General features: G+C 46.2%; 1 protein-coding gene across 2 annotated transcripts in view; it reads left to right on the forward strand.

The window, feature by feature from the left end:
• COL24A1 (collagen type XXIV alpha 1 chain) overlaps positions 1 to 23,071 on the forward strand; it is a 481,357-nt gene extending 458,286 nt beyond the window's left edge. Inside the window, exons 56-60 of one of the 2 annotated variants that reach the window (XM_029063711.2) lie at positions 2,822 to 2,887; positions 4,083 to 4,251; positions 12,179 to 12,288; positions 17,187 to 17,402; positions 21,577 to 23,071. In XM_029063711.2, the coding sequence (XP_028919544.1) occupies positions 2,822 to 2,887; positions 4,083 to 4,251; positions 12,179 to 12,288; positions 17,187 to 17,402; positions 21,577 to 21,675 (660 nt within the window). In that variant the 3' untranslated portion in view covers positions 21,676 to 23,071. Of the gene's footprint in view, positions 1 to 2,821; positions 2,888 to 4,082; positions 4,252 to 12,178; positions 12,289 to 17,186; positions 17,403 to 21,528 lie in introns of both variants that reach the window. The other variant, XM_029063709.2, reaches the window with a different exon arrangement.
• The last annotated feature ends 313 nt before the right edge of the window (positions 23,072 to 23,384 follow it).

Consider the following 23,384-nt stretch of genomic DNA (forward strand, 5'->3'; position numbering starts at 1 on the left):
TAGGATTTCTGAAATGCTGGCATTCTGGGGTTTCCATCCTGTCTCAGGAAACTTTGCACGTGTTGTCTTAGCCAAAATACAAATGAGGACACACTAGATTTCATTCAGGATGAAACGTCATTCACAGGTCACGTTTGTACGATGTAAAATGACCACGCCTCTCTTGTCTGATGCACATACATACCTGCTGATGAGAAAACAACTCCTCATAAAGAATACCTGTGAGCTCGTTGTGGACAGGGATTGTTTCTATTTGTTGGTGATTGTACTTTCCAAATATTTAGTACAGTGCTCTGCACACAGTAAACACTCAATAAATGTGATTGAATGAATGACTACCTCTCATCGGAGTTCACAGGCCAAGGTTCCTTCATACAAACCCTGGAAGCAGGCTGCAAAATATGAGTGTTTATTAAATCAACAAAGTTACTTTTTCAATTTTTAACGCTAACCCAAACTGGGCTCCCTGAATGAAGACCTTCACTGGGACATACTCTAAGACCAAATGTGCCCATCCGAACTAGATTTTTAGCTATAGGCTGGAGGGCGGGGATCGTCTCTATCTGTTGCTGAACTGTACTTCCCAAGTGCTTAGCACAGTGCTCTGCACACAGTAAGCGCTCAGTAAATGCGATTGAAGGAATGAATGAATGACAGGGTTCGTGTCTACCATCTCTATCGCACTGTACTCTCCCAAGCATTTAGTAGTGTTCTGTCCACTGTAAGCCCTCAGTAAATAAGATGGATTGAACGATCGATCGATTGACAAGGAGGTCCAGTGCATCTTTAGAAAAACACATCTGCCCACAAGCAACCTCTGTTCCGACGGAAAAACTGTGTTTTAGGTTCTGACAGTAAATTTTGCTTAGGTTCAGTCAGAACACACCGTATATCGGGGAACCTCCCAAAAAGGGTAGTTTACTGAGCCTTGCAGTGTGAGGGTAACCTCCGACGGTGAATCAATCAATCGATCGTAATTACTGAATGCTTACTGTGTACAGAGCGCTGTACTAAGTGCTTGGGAGACTAATAATAATGTTGGTATTTGGTAAGCGCTTACTATGTGCCGAGCACTGTTCTAAGCGCTGGAGTAGATATAGGGTAATCGGGTCGTCCCACGTGAGGCTCGTAGTTAATCCCCATTTTACAGGTGAGGTAACTGAGGCACAGAGAAGTGAAGTGACTTGCCCACAGTCACACAGCTGACAAGCGGCAGAGCCGGGAGTCGAACCCATGACCTCTGACTCCCAAGCCCGGGCTCTTTCCACTGAGCCACGCTGCTGGTGGACACAACCCCTGCCCACACAAAACAGAGGCAGCATGGCTTGGTGGAAAGAGCACGGGCCCGCGAGTCAGAGGACACAGGTTCTAATCCCAGCTCTGCCACCCGTCTGCTATGGACCTTAGGCAAGTCGCTTCCCTTCTCTGTGCCTCAGTTACCTCATCTGTAAAATGGGGATGAAGACTGTGCTCCCCGTGTGAGACAGGGCCTGTGTCCAACCTGATTACCTGGTATCTACCCCAGGACCCAGAACAGGGCCGGGAGCATACTAAGCAGTTAACAAATAACATTTAAAAAAAAAGAAAATAGAAAAGACCAACCAAAAAGCAGAGTACATATGTATAATAAAATTGAATATGTACGTAACCCAGTGCAGTGGTACACAAATAGTCTGCGAAAGAAATTCTTGAGCAGTGTCTATAAAGAGGGAGAGACACGGTTCGACAGAGGATATGGGAGAGTCATAAATGAAAACATTTTACCTGATGCTTACTGTGCAGAAAACAGTAAAACGACATTCACCATGAACACCCGAGAAGTACCGTCGATCTAAAACAAAATCGCACAGCTGATCTAATAATAATAGTAATAATAATCATGGTATTTGTTAAGCGCTATGTGCCAAGCACCATTCTAAGCAATGGGGTGGGGGGGAATACTAGGTAATCAAGTTGTCCCACGTGGGGCTCACCCCATTTTACAGATGAGGTCACTGAGGCCCAGAGAAGTGAAGTGACTTGCCCACAGTCACACAGCTGACAAGTGGCAGAGCCGGAATTAGAACCCATGACCTCTGACTCCCTAGCCCGGGCTCTTTCCACTGAGCCACGCTGCTTCTAATCTCTTCAGTAGCGCGTGCCTACGGAATGCCGTTCTACCTCCCAGCTCTTTCATTACCATCTTGGTTTCTGAGCCGATTAAGACAGGCTGGAAGGGCTTACTTTTTGCTACGGTCTCTCTCTAAAAATATCCTTTATTAAATGCAGGAGTAGATCGAGTTCTTTTCTGAATTATTTCTTTTGGGAGAAATGGCACATTTTCCCTCACACATAAATCGTTCCCGAGACCACAGAAGTATCAGATTCTACTAGTGTGGTGACTACCTCAGGACAGTAGTATTTTATTCCGTTTTCCTTCCAAGGACGTAGCTGTTAAGTCACTCTAGTTATTTATTCTTCACTTTATAATTCATTAAAATAAGGGGGGCGGGGGTCACGTTTCATTCATCTTGCATTTGAATAAAGAATTTTTCTTCTTTCCTACAGCAGAGATACAAACAGGTTTTTTCTTTCAAGGACTGTGCTTTTGCTACTATAATAATTAGGGGACCTCTGAGATTTGGGTGAAGGGCGTGTTTTGTTCTTCCAGAAAATTATGCAGTCCTGTGAGATGCGTAATAGCCGAGAAAGGCACAAGTCTCTCACCAGGTGATATGGTTGGGATCATTTTACGGCAATGCTTTTAGAATTTACAATCTTCACTTTAGGGCACTCAGTGTTGATCTTGTCGCTGATCTGAAACCGGTCTTGTGTTATACAGAAACAAATGGATATCAATGCTGCTATTCAAGCCTTGATTAAATCAAATGCTGCACTACAGATGGAGGTAAAATATTTTGCTTCGTTTACGTTGGCATAAAAGTTTACAAATTCTAGAGGCTTTTGAGGGCCATGATATGGCTTCGTCACAAAGATTGTATTCAAGAGACTGAAATATGTGCTTTCCAAAGAAAAAATAAGCATTTTGAGTATGATTAAACATAAATTGAATCAGAGGATGCATTTGAAGGAAGAAATTTAAAGCTTTATGTTATGCTATGATTCATTTCCAAGAAAATCAGTAGAACAGAATAAAAGAAGCATATTCAGTCATTATAGGGAGCGATACTGCAGTGAGAAAAATATCGAACAATAAAGTCATCTCTCTTACCATGCCAAAGCAATAGAACTTCAGCATTAGATTCACAATTTCTCCTTTGTCTCTTTGTTTCCTTAAAATTCCTGTCAACATGAAATTTAGCATTTGTTTTTTGACAGTAATTTTAACCTAACTTCTTAATTACCAAGCACTGTGCTGAGCACTGGGGTAGATACAAAATAATTGGAACCGATAATAATAATAATAATGTTGGTATTTGTTTAGAGCTTACTATGTGCCGAGCACTGTTCTAAGCGCTGGGGTAGAGACGAGGTAATCAGGTTGTCCCACATAGGGCTCACAGTCTTCATCCCCATTTTACAGCTGAGGGAACTGAGGCCCAGAGAAGTTAAGTGACTTGCCCCAAGTCACACAGGTGACAAGTGGCAGAGCCGGGATTAGAACGCAGACTTCTGATTCCCAAGGCCGCGCTCTTTCCACTGAACCGCGTTGCTTCACTTTATCGTCCCTATCCCAACATACGTTTGTGTTTTTTTCTTAAATGATATGCGTGAGGCACTTATTATGTGCCAGGCACTGTACTAAGTGCCGGAGTAGATTCGAGCTAATCAGGTTGGGCACACTCCCTGTCCCACGTGGAGCTCACAGTCTTACTCCCCATTTTACAGTTAAGGTAACTGAGGCACGGGGAAGTGAAGTGACTTGCCTAAGGTCACGCAGCAGACATAGCAGGTTTCACAGTCTGACTTCTTGGAGGTAAAAATGGAAAAAATTTGTTCACCATGGCATACAAATTTTAATGATTTAATGCCTTCTAGGTTTTCTACCAATACTACGCACGGAGTATGATCTCGGTTGGGCATTGGAAAACGCTTGTATTTTTCTCCTTGCTAAAATATGATTTTCTGTGGCACGTTGGCAGGCCTACCAGAATACCGAAGTGACTTTATTCGACCACAGTGCTGAGATAGTCAAAACCCTGCACTACCTGAGCAACTTACTGCACAGTATCAAGAACCCGCTAGGCACTCGAGAAAACCCGGCACGTATCTGCAGGGATTTGCTCAACTGTGAACGCAAAGTGTCGGACGGTACGTGGCTGATTTCCTCCACTCGTAAATGTCTTATTCCCTCTGGTTATCGGCACGTTTGGGATGAGAAATGTTTGTCTTCAAAAAGTGGTGACTTCTAAGATTCATTCAATAGTATTTATTGAGCGCTTACTATGTGCAGAGCACTGTACTAAGCGCTTGGGATGAACAAGTCGGCAACAGATAGAGACAGTCCCTGCCGTTTGACGGGCTTACAGTCTAATCGGGGGAGACGGACAGACAAGAACAATGGCACTAAACAGCGTCAAGGGGAAGAACATCTCGTAAAAACAATGGCAACTAAATAGAATCAAGGCGATGTACAATTCATTAACAAAATAAATAGGGTAACGAAAATATATACAGTTGAGCGGACGGGTACAGTGCCGTGGGGATGGGAAGGGAGAGGTGGAGGAGCAGAGGGAAAAGGGGAAAATGAGGCTTTAGCTGCGGAGAGGTAAAGGGGGGATGGCAGAGGGAGTAGAGGGGGAAGAGGAGCTCAGTCTGGGAAGGCCTCTTGGAGGAGGTGATTTTTAAGTAAGGTTTTGAAGAGGGAAAGAGAATCAGTTTGGCGGAGGTGAGGAGGGAGGGCGTTCCGGGACCGCGGGAGGACGTGACCCAGGGGTCGACGGCGGGATAGGCGAGACCGAGGGACGGCGAGGAGGTGGGCGGCAGAGGAGCGGAGCGTGCGGGGTGGGCGGTAGAAAGAGAGAAGGGAGGAGAGGTAGGAAGGGGCAAGGTGATGGAGAGCCTTGAAGCCTAGAGTGAGGAGTTTTTGTTTGGAGCGGAGGTCGATAGGCAACCACTGGAGTTGTTTAAGAAGGAGAGTGACATGCCCAGATCGTTTCTGCAGGAAGATCTAGAGAAGCAGCGTGGCTCGGTGGAAAGAGCCCGGGTTTGGGAGTCAGAGGTCGTGGGTTCTAATCCCGGCTCCGCCACTTGTCAGCTGTGTGACTGTGGACAAGTCACTTAACTTCTCTGGGCCTCAGTTGCCTCATCTGTAAAATGGGGATGAAGACTGTGAGCCCCATGAGGGACAACCTGATCACCTTGTATCCCCCCAGTGCTTAGAGCAGTGCTTTGCACATAGTAAGCACTTAACAAATACCAACATTATTATTAGCAAGATTGGGTCCTCACACAATGTCTATCAATAGGACTCTTTTTTGCTCAATATTGTCTGGGCGGGAATTCTCCTCTTCTTCCCACACTCCCACGTTGGTCGGTTTAGTCAGACATTTCGAGCCCCTAGGAAGTGAGCGAGGTGGTCGATATGAGGTAAGAGGTCCACTTTTTTCCCCACCTCTGAATCATTTGTCTATTCGGCGTGCAAAGTAAGCTTTGAAGAAAAGGCCGAGACGGAGCTCAGTCTTAGAAGGGACCAGGTAGGGAATAATAATGACGGTGGTTGAATTTATTAAGCTCTTGCATAGTTCAAGTGGTATAATAAGCACTAGAATAGAGACAAGATAACCAGGTCAGACTCAGTCCCTCTTTGGGGCTCACAGTCTTTGTACGAAGGAGGAATGTGGCTGTTGATCGTTGGATTGAACTCTCCCAAGCGCTTAGTACAGTGCTCTGCACCCAGGAAGGGCTCAATAAATACGAATGAGCGAGTACATGAATGAACGACAAGTATTTAGTCCCCATTTTACAGACGAGAAAACTGAGACACAGAGAAGTGAAGCGACTTGCCCGTGGTCGCAGGTAAGTGGAAGAGCCGGGGTTAGAACCCAGGTCCTCTGGATCCCAGGCCCGTGCTTTTTCCACTGGGCCACGTTGCTTCCCAGTTTCCAGTTAAACCGTCTAGAGTTTCTTCCCCAGTTCCGTCCTCTCATTTATCATTTCCACATGATCCATTTACCTCCCGCGGGGCTACACCAAGTCAAGTCTGATGTGATCTAAGAGGAAGCAGATGGGGCCGAACAGCAGGAGATCTGGATTCTAGTCCCAACTCTGCCTCTGCTCTGCTAGTTTTGCTTTAGCAAGTCAATTAATCTCTCTGACCTTCAGTTTCCTCATCTGCAAAATGGGGATAATAATCCCGGCCTCTCCCTACCCCGAGAGATGTTCTAAGTGAAAAATGAGCTAATACATGTGAAATCCCTTTGGGAAAAAATAACAGCGCTGTAAAACAATCCATCGATCAAAGATGTTTATTGAGCATTTACTGCGCTCAGGGGACTCAAGTCAACAGAACACACCAGCTTGAAGACGACATGTGGATGCCACTTTAGACTGTAAATTCACTGTGGGCAGGGAATGCGTCTACCGACTGTTATACTGCGTGAAGTGTTCGATAAATACAACTGAATAACTGATCGATTCATTGCTTGATCCAGCCTAATGGAGGCCGTCTCCCATTTCCAACCCTTTTACCTGCTGTCACGAAATCAGCATGTGCTCTGGAAACGATCTCCTGCCAATCCGATTTATCAATCTACAATGTATCAATTTATCATGCTGCTTCCCAGTTTGGCTCAGTGGAAAAAGCACAGGCTTGGGAGTCAGAGGTCATGGGTTCGAATCCCCACTCTGCCACTTGTCGGCCGGGTGACCGTGGGCAAGTCACTTCACTACTCTGGGCCTCAGTTCCCTCATCCGTCAAATGGGGATGAAGACTGTGAGCCTCACGTGGGACAACCTGATGACCCTGTATCTCCCTCAGCGCTTAGAACAGTGCTCTGCACATAGTAAGCGCTTAACAAATACCAACATTGTTATTATCAGTCAGTGGTATTTACTATGTACGGAGCACTGTACTAAGCGCTTTGGAGAGTGCAATATAATTGAGGTAGTAGCTAAGTTTCCCACAAACAGTTCACTGTCTAAATGGGGAGACAGACATTAATATAAATTAATAAATTGCAGAGAGGTACATAAAGCTGTGGGGCTGAAGGAAAGGTGAATGAAGGTTGCAAATCCAAGGGAAAGGGTGATATAGAAAGGAGTGTTGCACTCGTCCGCTCAACTGTATATATCTTCATCACCCTATTTATTTTGTTTAATGATTCTATTTATTTGCCATTGTTTCTCTGAGATGTTCTTCCCCTCGATTCTATTTACTGCCATCGTTCTTGTCCGTCCGTCTCCCCCGATCAGACCGTGAGCCCGTCAAAAGGCAGGGACTGTCTCTATCTGTTGCCGATTTGTCCATTCCAAGCGCTTAGTACACTGCTCTGCACATAGTAAGCGCTCAATAAATACTATTGAATGAATGAATGAATGAGTGGGACAGGAAGGAAAGGAGGGCTTAGTCAGGGAAGTCCTCTTGGAGGAGATGGGATTTTAATAAGGCTTTGAAAGTGGGTAGGGTGATCGTCCATCAGATATGAAGCGGGGTGGGGGGAGGCAAGGGAGGGAGTGGTGGCTCAGTGGAAAGAGCACGGGCTTGCAAGTCAGAGGTCATGGGTTCGAATCCCGGCTCCGCCGCTTGTCAGCTGTGTGACTGTGGGCAAGTCACTTCACTTCTCTGGGCCTCAGTTACCTCATCTGTAAAATGGGGATGAAGACTGTGAGCCTCACGTGGGGCAACCTGATTCCCCTGTATCTCCCCCGGCGCTTAGAACGGTGCTCTGCACAGAGTAAGCGCTTACCAAATACCAACATTATTATTGCAGGCTAGCGGCAGGATGCAAGGGGGAGAGTGACAAGAGAGATGAGGTCGAAGTACAAAGAGTAGGATGGCGTTAGTGGAGTGAAGTGTGAGGGCTGGGCTGTAGTAGGAAACCAGTGAGCTAAATTAGGAGGGGGAAAGTCGATTGAGTGCTTAAAAGCCTATGATAAGGAGTTCCTGTTTAATGTGGAAGTGGATGGACAAAGATTGGAGGTGCTTGAGGAGTGGAGGAACACAGAACACGCAGAGAACAGTTCTGTAGAAGAATGATCCTGGCAGCAAAATGGAGTATGGACTGAAGTGGGGAGAAACAGGAGACAGGGAGGTGAGCAAGGAGGTTGATGCAATAATCAAAGTGGGATAGGATCAGTGCTCGGATTAACATGGTACCAGTTCGAAAGGGCCCCTCTCAGGGTGGCACCTGGAGAGTTTCCAGTCCTCTACCAATCTCGGCTAGGGGAGGGAGAGTCAAACAGAGGCCTGTCCACTTCATTCCTAGCTCGGCCAGTGGCCAGCAAGTGGAAAGCAATCTGCTACAAGCTAAAACTCATCCTTGCTGGGCTAGAGCAGCATGGACTAGAGTCGAGGGTGGAGACTCAAGTTTACTTCACGGAAGGAGGTAATGGTAAACCGCTTCCGGATTCTTAGCCAGAAAAATCTATGGATACGCTACCAGAATGATTGCAGATGGAGAGTGGGGTGTTCTGGGGGAGATGTGTCCGCGGTGTCGCTCTGGGTCGGAGATGACCCGACGGCATAAGACAAGACAAGTTCGAAAGGAGAGGAAAAGACATATTTTAGCAATGTTGCGAAGGTTGAACTGACGGGATTTGGTGAGATGACTCGACGGCGTAAGACAAGTTCGAAAGGAGAGCAGTAGACATATTTTAGCAATGTCGTGAAGGTTGAACTGACGGGATTTGGTGATAGTTTGAATATGTGGGCTGAAAGAGAGAGATGAGTCAAGGATAACACCAAGGTTGCAGGCTTGGAAGTACTGCAAAGAGCTAAACTCTAAATTCTAGATCGTAAGCTCCTTCTAGACTGTAAACTCAAGGTGGGCAGGGAACATGTCTAGCTGCTTTGCTCTACTGTGTTGTCCCAAGCTCTTAGTATGGTGTTTTGGGTACAGTAAGTGCTCAAAAAATCCCACTGATCGACTGATTACCGAAATAAATCCAGGCTCTTTGATTACTTGAAGAAATATAGGATCTTTGCCCAGGTCAACTTAGGCAAAGGTCTTGCTGCTGCTGCTGCTGCTGTATTGAGACCCAGGTCTCCTGATGTCCAGGTTCATGTTCTTTTCACCAGACCACATTACTTCCCCTTTTTTCACTTCCCTCAGTTAGACTATGGTCATTCCCAAGCTTTCTGTATTTCCTCCCCTTTTTCTTCTCTACATTTTTGTTGTGCTATGACTCACTTTCTTTGGCCTTCACCTGTTTACCTTATTTCTCTCTCTACTCTTAACCCTTCCTTCTGATACTTTCGTTCTCTCCTGCTCTCCCTGTCCTTCTGTTCCTCCTTTCATCTTTCCCCTAGTCTTCTTTTCTTTTTCACTCTCTGCTATGCACATTGTTCTGTAGTTTTGTATCTTTTGTAATGTCTTTTTACTCATCTATCTCTTCCTTCTTCCTTTTCCTCTCCTCTTCGTCCTCTTCCCTCCTCTCTCCTTGTTTCTCGATATATTCCTGGGTACTTTTTGACTCTCATCTCCTCCTTCTTCAACCCCCCATTTCCTGGTCCTTTGCTATATTTAGAATAAGAATCATCATATTTATTAAATGTTACCAAGTCCCACGCACCGACGTAGATATAAGAAAATCAGATCAGAACCATTCTCTGTTCTACGGGGGCTCAGAAACTAAGGGGAGAGATTATAATAATGATTACGATACTTGTTAAGCACTTACTATGTGTCAAGCATGTTCTAAGCGAGGGAGATAAGTATTAGACCTCCTTTTTTCAGATGACGGAACTGAGGTACAGTGAGGTCAGGTTTCTTGTCCAAGATCACCTAAAATCCCAGTGGCTGAGCTGGGATTGAGACCCAGGTTCATGCTTTTTTCACCAGGCCATATTACTTCCCCTTTTTTCACTTCCCTCGGTTACACTATGGTGATTCTCAAGCTTTCTGTATTTCCTCCCCTTTTCCTTTTCTACATTTTTGTTGTGCTGTGACTCACTTTCTCTGGCCTTCACCTGTTTTCTCTACCTTATTTATCTCTCTACTCTTAACCCTTCTTTCTGATGCTTTCGTTCTCCTCTTGTATCTCTCCTTATTTCCCCTTTGTCTTATTCCATCGAGTCGTTTCAGACCCATAGTGACAACACGTACACATAACAATAATAATAATGTTGGTATCTGTTAAGCGCTTACTGTGTGCAGAGCACTGTTCTAAGTGCTGGGGTAGATACAGGGTCATCAGGTTGTCCCACATGGGGCTCACAGTAAATCCCCATTTTACAGATGAGGTCCAGAGAAGTGAAGTGACTCGCCCACAGTCACACAGCTGATAAGTGGCGGACCCAGGATTCGAACTCATGACCTCTGACTCCCAAGCCCGGGCTCTTTCCACTGAGCCACATCTCTCCCCAGAACGTCCTGCTCTCCATATGCATTCATTCTGGTAGCTTATCCATAGGGTTTTCTTGGTAAAAATACAGAAGTGGTTTACCGTCGCCGCCTTGCACGGGATAAACTTGAGTCTCCGCCCTCGACTCTCTCCCGTGCCGCTGCTGCCCAGCACGGGGGAGTTTTGACTTGGAGCTGATTCCCTTCCGCTCGCTAGCCACTGGCCCAGCTAGGAGTGGACAGACCTCTGCTTGACTCTCCCTCTTGTAGCCGAGACTGGTAGAGGACTGGAAACTCTCCAGATGTGACCCTGAGAGGTGTATTTCCCCTTAGCATCGTTCTTTTAATCCCTCCTCCTCATTATCGCTCTTGTTTTTCCAATGATCTGTGGGTGAGTGGGTCCAGGAGGGAAGTATATCGCGAGATATTAGAGTGAGCTTTTGAGGTTGAAGCACCTTCCATTAAATCTACACAAGGCAGATACCTTCTTCCTCATAATAAAATGATGATGATGATGATGATAACTGGAAGAATAATTTGTTAAGAGTTCACTATGTGCCAAGCACTATACTAAGCACTCTAAACTGTAAGCTGGATGTGGGCAGGGAATGTGTTTATTATTATACTATACTCTTCCAAGCACTTAGTACAGTGCTCTGCACACAGTAAGCACTCAATAAATGTAATTGAATGAATGAATGAATAATAGACTCTAGACTGTCAGCTCCTTGTGGGCGGGGAACGTCTACCGACTCTGTTATATTGTACTCTTCCAAGTACTTAGTGCAGTGTTCTGCACAGAGTAAGCACTCAACAAATATGATTGATTGGTTAATTAATGCCCATTTTACAGTTAAGAAAACTGAGGCACAGAGAATGAAGTGACTTGCCTGTGGTCATATTCATTCATTCATTCAATAGTATTTATTGAGCGCTTACTATGTGCAGAGCACTGGACTAAGCGCTTGGAATGTACAAATCAGCAACAGATAGACACAGTGCCTGCCCTTTGACGGGCTTACGGTCTAATCGGGGGAGACGGACAGACAAAAACGATAGCAATGAATAGAATCGAGGGGAAGAACATCTCATTAAAACAATAGCAAATAAATAGAATCAAGGCGAAGTACATCTCGTTAGCAAAATAAATAGGGTGATGAAGATATATACATATGGCAGGCAAGTGGCAGAGCTGGGCCTAGAGCCCAACTCCTTTGACTCCAAGTCCTGTATTCTTTCCAAAAATAATAACGATAATAATTGGGGTATTGCTTAAGCATTTACTATGTGCCAATCACTGTACTCTGCGCTGGGGTGGATACAAGCAAACCAGGTGGGACACATGGGGCTCACAGTCTTAACCCCCATTTTACAGATAAGGGAACTGAGGCACTGAGAGTTCAAGTGACTTGCCCAAGATCACACTGCAGACAAGTGGCAGAGCTGGGATTAAAGCCCAGGTCCTTCTAACTCCTAGGCCTTCTATCCACTAGGCCATGTTACTAAAAGACAGAATTCAAGGAAAATCCCTTTTTAAAAATATTGGCAAGTTTTTATCTCTAGCTAGTAGTGATAGAATTTATAAACCTCTTAGCTTGGGGAGTGGAATGTAGACTTTCCAAGAGCAGAAATGTAATAATGCGAAACAATAATACATTTGAGGAGATCTGCAAGAATTTTTCAAAAATATTTGATACTGGATTTAAAACTCTTTTACTTCCTTTATAACTTTATAGGGAAATACTGGATTGATCCAAATCTTGGATGTCCTTCAGATGCCATTGAAGTTTTCTGCAATTTTAGTGCCGGTGGTCAGACCTGCCTATCTCCTGTATCAGTGACAAAGGTGTGTATTTTTTTGAATCAATCATTCAGTGCTATTTATTGAGTACTTACTTTGTGTACTTTTGTACTAAGAGCTTGGGAGGATACACTATAGTAGAGTTGGTAAACAATCCTTCTCCTCAAGAAGCTTACAGTCTCATCGGGAAGGCAGACATAAAAATAAATGACGGTGATACTCTTTAGAATATATTTCTATGCTCACTTCAAAAATCAGTGAATTTACTTAGCACATTCACACATCACTTGAAATTCGAAATTTGTAAATGCGACAATACTTTATTGTGTGATAGACATACGTAGTAAAATATGTTAGGGCAACGTCTCGTCCAAGTATCACGGTGTTCATGTGATACTTGAACATCATTTAACTTTTGCTTGCTCTGCCAGTGAAGTTTATATTTGCTTATTTAATTATCCAACGGGTTTGTACGAGAAAATCCTCTAAAAATCTTCATAATAAGCAAAACAAATAACACAATATTTTTAAATGTTGACTTCGACAAACAGGTTTAAGATGGCTTTCCTTCGGTCTCACTGAAGACATGTCCATTTTAAATAATATTTCATTAATATATTTCTTCTTATAACTCATATAATAAAGGTTATATCTCCCAGGAGGTTCCTTTATCTTTATCTTTTCATCTGTTTTAAAACTATTTATGAAATTGAAAGTTTACTCCACATTGAGTATTCATCTAATACATCTCTTGCTTGAAGAGAATAAAATGGACTCTTGGGCTTTTATCACAGATCAGTCTTGGCATAACTAGCGTGGCTCAGTGGAAAGAGCCCGGGCTTCGGAGTCAGAGGTCATGAGTTCGACTCCCGGCTCTGCCACTTGTCAGCTGTGTGACTGTGGGCAAGTCACTTCACTTCTCTGTGCCTCAGTTACCTCATCTGTAAAATGGGGATTAACTGTGAGCCTCACATGGGACGACCTGATTACCCTGTATCTCCCCCAGCGCTTAGAACACTGCTCTGCACATAGTAAGCGCTTAACAAATACCAACATTATTATAACTATGGGTTTCTCACTAGAAAAACTGAGAACCAGAGCAGGTAGAGCACAGACCTGGAAATCAAAGGACCTATGCTGTAATCACGTCTCTGCCGCTTTTCTAAAGTTTGACCTTGGACAAGTCACTTCAATTTTCTGTGCCTCAGTAACCTCATCTGTAAAATGGGGTCAGGGACCGTGTCCATCCTGATGATTTTGTATCTAACCCAGTACTTAGTACAGCGCCTGACACATAACAAGCACTTAACAGATACCATACAAGTCCCTTTTTAGTGCTTTCCTGGGACACGCGGCTTAGTCGATACGAATCCAAGGAATCATTTAGAAGATGAGCACAATAGTGTGAAGGTATGTGGCATTTAACTCAAAAGAAACATTCAAACCATGTCCGTTTCTCCTTCTTTTCCTCTGTCCTCCCCAACCGCCTTTCGGTGTGCAAGGTCTAAGACTGATTAATCTCCTCGTATTTATTTATTCAGTCAGTCGTATTTATTGAGCACTAACTGTGTGCAGAGCACTGTACTGAGTGCTTGGGAGAGTAAAATATAACAATAAGCAGGCACATTCCCTGCCCACAACGAGCATCATTCTGTGTGCCAGTCCTGATACATGGGCTCCACTCACTGTTCTTGAAGATACAATGTCACTATTAGATCCCAAAGCAAGAACATAACCATAAGGATTTCCCCTGCCCTCTTTTATTAAAAAAAAATGGCGTCAAGTGCTTCCTATGTGCCAGAGACTGTAGAAGCAGCATCGCATAGTGCCTGGAGCCCAGGCCTGAGAGTCAGAGGTCGTGAGTTCTAATCTCCGTTCCGCCACTCGTCTGCTGTGTGACCTTGGGCAACTCACCCGACTTTTCCGGACCTCAGTTACATCATCTGGAAAATAAGGATTGAGACTGTGAGCCCCATGTGGGACAGGGACTGCGTCCAACCCGATTTGCGTATAATAATAATAATAATGATGATGTTGGTATTTGTTAAGCGCTTATTATGAGCAGAGCAGTGTTCTAAGCACTGGGGGAGATACAGGGGAATCAGGTTGTCCCTTGTGAGGCTCACAGTTAATCCCCATTTTACAGATGAGGTAACTGAGGCCCAGAGAAGTGAAGTGACTTGCCCACAGTCACACAGCTGACAAGTGGCAGAGCCGGGAGTCGAACCCATCACCTCCGACTCCCAAGCCCGGGATCTTTCCACTGAGCCACATTGCTTCTCTATCCACCCCAGTGCTCAGTACAGTGCCTGGCACACAGTAAGTGCTTAACAAATACCACAATTATTATTATTATTTCTAGGCTCTTGGGAAAATAGAAGCTAATCAGGTTGGACACAGTACATGTCCCATAAGGGGTTCACAGTCCTAATCCCCATTTTACAGTTGAGGTAACTGAGGCAAAGAGAAGCAGCATGGTCTAGTGGAAAGAGCACGGGCCTGGGAGCCGGGGGATGTGGGTTCTAATCCCAACTCCGCCACATTCATTCATTCATTCATTCAATAGTATTTATTGAGCGCTTACTATGTACAGAGCACTGTACTAAGCGCCTGGAATGTACAAATCAGCAACAGATAGAGATAGTCCCTGCCCATTGATGGGCTTACAGTCTAATCGGGGGAGACGGACGGACAAAAACAATAGCAATAAATAGAATCAAGGGGATGAGCATCTCATTAAAACAGTAGCAATAAATGGAATCAAGGCGATGTACATCTCATTAACAGAATAAATAGGATAATAAAAATATATACAATTGAGTGGACGAGCACAGTGCTGAGGGGAAGGGAGAGGGGGAGGAGCAGAAGGAAAAGGGAGGGAAAGGGGGCTTAGCTGAGGGGAGGTGGGGGGGTAGAGGGGCAGCAGAGGGAGCAGAGGGAAAGGGGGAGCTCAGTGTGGGAAGGCCTCTTGGAGGAGGTGAGCTCTAAATAGGGCTTTGAAGAGGGGAAGAGAATGAGTTTGGCGGAGGTGAGGAGGGAGGGCGTTCCGGGACAGCGGGAGGACGTGGGCCAGAGGTCGAGGGCGGGATAGGCGAGAGCGGGGGATAGGCGAGAGCACGCACATCTGCTGTGGGACCTTGGGCTAGTCACTTCACTTCTCTGTGCCTCAGTTACAACATCTGTAAAAGGAAGATCAAGACTCTAGGCACCATATGGATCAGAGACTGGGTCCAGCCTAATTACCTTGTATCCATACAGTGCCTGGCATATAATAAGTGCTTAACAAATGCCACTTTTAAAAAAGAAATTATTATTATGTGAAGCGACTTGCCCGAGGCTAAGTCAGTTACCTCAAAATGGCGAAGCAGGATTAGAACCCAGGTCCTTCTGGCTCCCAGGCCCAGGCCCTATCCACTAGGCTCTGCTACGTCTATCAAACCTTGTTTTCCTTCTGGAATATACAAGCACCTGGATGAACATCACCTGCTCCTTTGCTGTCTCTTGCCCCCCAAGCACACTTGTTGACTTCCTGCTCAAGATCTTGATTGCTACTGTACACAAAGGCGGAGAGAACCATGACCGTTCCAGCACTATGCACCCCAGTCAAAATATCCATTTCTTGTTACCCGACTTTGGGGTCCCCTCCTACACAACTTATTCATGATCAAGATTTACAGGGATGTCCACTGATTTATGGCCTGGTTCCAATTTAAATCGGGCTGCAGAAAAACAGATTAAGAATAGTTCTCAACCAGAGCTCAGCCCTTTTTTCCAAAGATGGTTTCCGCTCCCTCGTCATACTTGGATGAGATCTGTGCAACCCCCACCCCCATCCCAATTACAGCACAGGTCAATTGGCAAATCGGTCAACAATTGCTCAACTTAACTGCAACCCGGCTCGGAACGTAATCGCGGACGCAAAGATGAACTGTAAACTTATGAGGCAGACGGCCGCTCACCGTCCAGATGTGAGCGTTTTAACATTTCAAGTCGTAGATATGGGGAAGTCATCTTCAAGATCAAGTCAATCAATCAGTCAGTGGTATGTACTGAACACTTACTATGGGCGGAGCACTGTACTAAGCGCTTGGGAAAGTACAATACTTTCAATATGCAGTGACCCAACCCTGCCCACACACTTCGCTCCTCTAGTGCTAACCTTCTCACTGTGCCTCAGTCTCACCCGTCTCCCCGCCGACCCCTAGGCCACGTCCTGCCTCTGTCCTGGAATGCCCTCCCTCCTCAAATCCAACCGACAACCACTCTCCCCGGCTTCAAAGCCTTACTGAAAGCCCATCTCCTCCAAGAGGCCTTCCCAGACTAAGCCCCGCTTTTTCTCAACTCCCATTCCCTTTCATGTCGCCCTGACTTGCTCCATTTGCTCTTCCCCCCTCCCAGCCCCAAAGCACTTATGTACATATCTGTCTTTTACTTATTTATATTGATGTCTTCTCCCCCACTCTAGATTGTGAGTTGGTCGTGGGTAGGGAATAATAATAATAATAATGTTGGTATTTGTTAAGCGCTTACTCTGTGCAGAGCACTGTTCTAAGCGCAGGGGGAGATGCAGGGTAATCAGATTGTCCCACGTGAGGCTCACGGTCTTCATCCTCATTTTACAGATGAGGGAACTGAGTTACCGAGAAGTGAAGTGAAGCCCACGGTCTCACAGCTGACAAGTGGCAGAGTTGGGATTCGAACCCATGACCTCTGACTCCACTGAGCCATGCTGAATGTCATTGCTTATTGTTGTATTTTACTTTCCCAAGCTCTTAATACTGTGCTCTGTACATAATAAGCGTTCAAAAAATAGGTTTGAATGAATAATATCCTCAGAAGGCAGGGTTTGTCCTTAGACACTTCTTAAAAGCCCTGCTTGTAATGTTGCAGATTACTCGGTTTCCACATCCTATAACGCAATGTGTGTTGTTTTGTGAAATCAGTTGGAGTTTGGAGTTGGAAGAGTTCAGATGAATTTCCTTCATTTACTGAGCTCGGAAGCGATCCATGCCATCACCATTCACTGCCTGAACACATCAGTCTGGACAACCAAGAGGGCGAGTGCTCCGGGAATGTCTGTAAGCTTCAAGGGATGGAATGGTCAGATGTTTGAAGCCAACAGTCTACTTGAACCAGAGGTGCTTTTCAACGAATGCAAGGTAAAGCCGTATCCTCATCTTCCCTCCCAAACCCTGTCCTCTCCCATTCTTCTCTATCACCGTGGATGGCACGACCGTCCTTCCCGTCTCTCGGGCCCGTGATCTCGGTGTCATCCTTGACTCGTCTCTCTCGTTCACCCCACGCGTCCTATCCGTTACCGAGACTTGCCGGTTTCACCTCTACGATATCGCCGAGATCCGCCCTCTCCTCTCCACCCAAATGGCTACCTTACTGCTACGGGCTCTCGTTATATCCCGGCTAGACTACCGTGTCGGCCTTCTCTCTGACCTCCCTTCCTCCTCTCTCGCCCCGCTCCGGTCTATTCTTCACTCCGCTGCCCGGCTCATCTTCCCGCAGAAACCATCTGGGCATGTCACTCCCCTTCTTAAACAACTCCAGTGGTTGCCTATCGACCTCCGCTCCAAACGAAAACTCCTCACTCTAGGCTTCGAGGCTCTCCATCACCTTGCCCCTTCCTACCTCTCCTCCCTTCTCTCTTTCCACCGCCCACCCCGCACGCTCCGCTCCTCCGCCGCCCACCTCCTCACCCTCCCTCGGTCTCGCCTATCCCGCCGTCGACCCCGGGGCCACGTCCTCCCGCGGTCCCGGAACGCCCTCCCTCCTCCCCTCCGCCAAACTGATTCTCTTTCCCTCTTCAAAACCCTACTTAAAACTCACCTCCTCCGAGAGGCCTTCCCAGACTGAGCTCCTCTTCTCCCTCTACTCCCTCTGCCACCCCCCCCTTTACCTCTCCGCAGCTAAACCCTCTTTTTCCCCTTTTCCCTCTGCTCTTCCACCTCTCCCTTCCCATCCCCACGGCACTGTACTCATCCGCTCGACTGTATATATTTCCGTTACCCTATTTATTTTGTTAATGAATTGTACATCGCCTCGATTCTATTTAGTTGCCATCGGTTTTTACGAGATGTTCTTCCCCTCGACTCTATTTACTGCCATCGTTCTCGTCTGTCCGTCTCCCCCGATCGGACCGTGAGCCCGTCAAACGGCAGGGACCGTCTCTATCTGTTGCCGACTCGTTCATTCCAAGCGCTTAGTACAGTGCTCTGCACATAGTAAGAGCTCAATAAATACTATTGAATGAATGAATGTCATTTTTGGAATTGCTCACGTTAAAGAGTTCAGGTGTGAGCTGACGGTAGAGGAGAGCAAATAATGTAATATGAAGTCTGAGCCTTGGTGTTTGTCTTGTGTCGGCTTTTGTGTGATCCATGAGAGCGAGGTTTCCAGATGAGGAGAATCACGGAAGCTTTTGAGAGGAGAAACCGAACCTTCAAGAGGTTGAACTATTCATGTAATCTTTTCAAAGGAGTGTCACAGAAACCACAAATCTGGGTTTTTTTTTGGCATTCAGTGCCTGCTCTTTCTGTAAAGAATGTCCATCCAAGCAGACTTGTTTCTCTGCTATAAATACTCTGGTCTGAGCATCAGCTACTGGGGAAAGGTTGCCGTGAAGCAGGGAAGCAACATGGCCTAGTGGATAGAGCACGGGCCTAGAAGTCAGAAGGGCCTGGATTCTAAACCCGGCTCCACCACTTGTCTGCTGTATGACCTTGGGCTCCTACTCTATCCTAATCCTTGACCTCTCAGCTGCCTTTGACACTGTCGACTATCCCCTTCTCCTCAACACTTTATCCAACCTTGGCTTCACGGACTACGTCCTCTCCCGGTTCTCATCTTATCCTCTGGACGTTCATTCTCGGTCTCCTTCGCGGGCTCCTCCTCCCCCTCCCATCCCCTAACTGTAGGGGTTCCTCAAGGGTCATTTCTTGGGCCCCCTTCTGTTCTCCATCTATACTCACTCTCTAGGTGAACTCATCTGCTCCCAGGGCTACAACTATCATCTCTACGCAGATGACAGCCAAATCTACATCTCCTCCCCTGTTCTCTCCCCCTCCCTCCGGGCTCATGTCTCCTCCTGCTTCCGGGACGTCTCCACGTGGATGTCTGCCCGCCACCGAAAACTCAACATGTCTAAAACTGAGCTCCTCATCTTCCCTCCCAAACCCTGTCCTCTCCCTGACTTTCCCGTCACTGTGGACGGCACCACCATCCTTCCCGTCTCACAGGCCCTCAACCTCGGTGTCATCCTTGACTCTGCTCTCTCGTTCACCCCACACATCCATATCGTCACCAAAACCTGCCGGTCTCACCTTCACAACATCACTAAGATCCGCCCTTTCCTCTCCATCCGAACTGCTACCTTGCTGATACAAGCTCTCATAATATCCCGACTGGATTACTGCATCAGCCTCCTCTCTGATCTCCCATCCTCCTGTCTCTCCCCGCTCCGGTCTATTCTCCATTCCGCTGCCCGGCTCATCTTCCCGCAGAAACGCTCTGGGCCTGTCACTCCCCTTCTTAAACACCTCCGGTGGTTGCCTATCGACCTCTGCTCAAAACAAAAACTCCTCACTCTAGGCTTCGAGGCTCTCCGTCACCTTGCCCCTTCCTACCTCTCCTCCCTTCTCCCTGTCTACCGCCCACCCCGCACGCTCCGCTCCTCCGCCGCCCACCTCCTCACCGTCCCCCGTTCTTGCCTATCCCGCCGTCGACCCCTGGCCCACGTCCTCCCGTTGACCTGGAACGCCCTCCCTCCTCACCTCCGCCAAACTAACTCTCTTCTCGAGAAGCAGCGTGGCTCAGCGGAAAGAGCACGGGCTTTGGAGTCAGAGATCATGGGTTCGAATCCCGGCTCGGCCACTTGTCAGCTGTGTGACTTTGGGCAAGTCACAACTTCTCGGTGCCTCAGTTACCTCATCTGTAAAATGAGGATTAAGACTGTGAGCCCCACGTGGGACAACCTAATTCCCCTGTGACTACCCCAGTGCTTAGAACAGTGCTCGGCACATAGTAAGCGCTTAACAAATACCAACATTATTATTCCCCTCTTCACAGCCCTACTGAGAGCTCACCTCCTCCAGGAGGCCTTCCCAGACTGAGCCCTCCCTTTCCCTCTGCTCCTCCTCCCGTCCTCATTCCCCCTGCTCCCTCCCTCTGCTCTTCCCTCTTCCCCTCCCCACAGCACTTGTGCATATTAGTATATATTATTTATTACTCTATTTTATTAATGATGTCTATATAACGAGGATTCTATTTATCTCAATGGTATTGACACCTGACTACTTGTTTCGTTTTGTTGTGTGTCTCCCCTGTTTCGACTCTGAGCCCGTCGTTGGGCAGGGATTGTCTCTATCTGTTGCCGAATTGTACATTCCAAGTGCTTAGTACAGTGCTCTGCACATAGTAAGCGCTCAGTAAATACGATTGAATGAATGAATGAATTTCTCTGCGATTCAGTTACCTCATCTGTAAAATGGGGAGTAGCTTGTATCTATGCCAGTGCTTACAACAGTGTCTGGAACATAGTGAGCGTTTAATATCGTTACGGTTATTATTCCTGTTATAATTAAGGGAACGACGAGGTCGAGGATTGTGAGCCGGTGACAAATGCCACATTCCCCACGGCAAAATACAGAAGGGGAAACAGGGAGAAGAGAGCAGGAGGGAGAAAGAGCAAGAGGGAGATAGGGTGGAAGAGAGCAATTAACCCTGCTGCCTTTAAAGTGCGATCTGGTGGCCAGGTGACCTTCTCATGGCGTCGTCATAGAGTCAAGAAATCAGGCCTTTTGATCTAGAAGCAGGTGAGAATATGGACTAGGCAGCAGCTTCCCGGTCACTGTTACTTTGAAACTCTGGCAGAGAAAAAATAAAACTCACAGTTTTGTTATTCGGATCCGAGTTGATGTAAGCTATCCTAACAAAATGACCTAAAATTATTCCCTCTCCACCATAATAATGTTGGTATTTGTTTAGCGCTTACTACGTGCAGAGCACCGTTCTAAGCGGTGGGGTAGATACAGGGTCATCAGGTTGTCCAACGTGAGGCTGGCAGTTAATCCCCATTTTACAGATGAGGGAACCGAGGCCCAGAGAAGTGAAGCGACCTGCCCACAGTCACACAGCTGACAAGTGGCAGGGCAGGGAGTCGAACCCATGACCTCTGACTCCGAAGCCCAGGCTCTCTCCACTGAGCCGCGCTGCCATGTAAGCACACCTGTCAATAAAGCCGTTTCACGAGAAACCATTTCCCTCTGTGCGTTGCAGATCCAAGACGGCAGCTGGCGTAAGGCAAAATTTCTTTTTCACACTCAGGACCCTCAACAACTCCCAGTTACTGAAGTGCGCAAAATTCCTCATCTCAAAGCAGGACAGCGGAACTACGTTGAAAGCAGTTCTGTGTGCTTTCTGTGAGATTTCCGAACCGGGTCGGGATTCCCTGCCATGATTGGGGAACTGCTGCGGTGTCTAATCAAGTTGAGTAAAAAGAAAAACCTGACAGCGTCATCGTTATGGAACTGTGGAAAATGAGCGAAGGCGAAATCTTCAAAGTATCTCAGGAAGAAAAAGACTTCCTCCTAAGAAGGAGAAATGGCATTTTTTTTAAAAAAAAAAAAAGTAGGACCGTAACGTGGATAAAGTATTTAAATATTGATCGGTGCTTGATATCGATCGGTAGAATATCCTGGAACTGAGAGCCGCGTCTTGCAAGTGGAATCCTCCAAGATCTCGTGGGTCCTGAACCTATTTTTCAGCGCTATCCAAGACACCCTACAGACAGCTAGAGACGTGCAGTACTCTGGAGCATACTGGTTAGTGCTCCCAAATGTGCAATAGCTTCTGTCTGAGAAAAAATTAAGCCACAGTTCAGTACATCTTTTTTTCCCCCAAATACTAAGCTGTATCCCGCTCCCTCGCGGGCAAGTACATCTTAGCCGACGGTACACTACCTCTTACGTGTCGCCTGTTTGTGTTCGCTTGGTGCTCCTCCTGATATGCGGTGCTCTGTGGCATTGGTAGAAAGTATTTGATTCCCTTTTCGTCGTTGTCGTTCTTTAAGGCTGTATGTACTGGTTACATCGAGATACGTTTGGGTTGTTCGAGAACTTATTTTAAATTGTTTGGTCACATAATTCATTATCAGTAAAACATTATTTATGTGAAGCCCTTGTTCTTTTTTATTTTCTTTTTGCGGGCGTGGAATAAAAGTCAGCACGTTGTATCTGGTGCTGATACACAGCACGGTTTGTTTTTCGGTTAAGGTTACTTTTTTAATCGTTGCAGAAATTTGTTGTAGAACCGCTTCTTGGCAGTAGTAGATTTGGGTTTGTAGCGACTGGGAGAGAGTTGACTGTTTTAAACATTCGTGGTCATCTGAGATGATGTTTTGTATATATATTTTGTAACTTTTTGAAGATTTTAATATAGCATAACTTTTGAATTGCTGCTGTTTTAAATTATAACCACCATAAATACTTCAGCATATTAGAAAGTCCGTGTTTTCTTTGTATGAGAAGATTCCATTTCACTTTTTTTTTTATTATTATTTAAGGCTTTTGGGCCTAAAAGTTTCCAAGTCTCCGGCTTTTTTAAGCAGCGTCCAGGGAAAGGAAGGTTCTTACCATTCAAAAATAGGCTAAGCGAGCCCTAAGCCTTGTCAGAAGAAATGTTCACTCAGCGGTACCAGAAAAAAGATTATAACCTCTCTGTGTTTGGAAAAAATGTGCTCATACATTTTGGACATACATTAAGCCACAGCAAATCACACTTACCCAACTGTAATAAAAAAAAGGAAAAGCGATTCAAACCATTCTAGTTTGTTCTTCCTCTTTCGTTAGCGCATCAAAATATGTGTTCCGATGCTTGTGACCCTCTCTCGTTATTAGGGAGCAAGAGTGCAGACGCGAGGGAGGGGAACCTCCTCTCACTTCCCCTGCGGAGCCTCCCTGAGGCATTCTAGGAGTGGGAGGCTGCTCTCCTCTGCAAGTTGAAAAGCAGCGTGGCTCAGTGGGAAGAGCCCGGGTTTGGGAGTCAGAGGTCATGGGTTCGAATCCCGGCTCGGCCACTTGTCAGCTGTGGGACTTTGGGCAAGTCGCTTCACTTCTCGGTGCCTCAGTTACCTC

This window comes from Ornithorhynchus anatinus, chromosome 4 (genome assembly GCF_004115215.2).
Source record: "Ornithorhynchus anatinus isolate Pmale09 chromosome 4, mOrnAna1.pri.v4, whole genome shotgun sequence".
In the NCBI taxonomy this organism is placed as follows: domain Eukaryota; kingdom Metazoa; phylum Chordata; class Mammalia; order Monotremata; family Ornithorhynchidae; genus Ornithorhynchus; species Ornithorhynchus anatinus.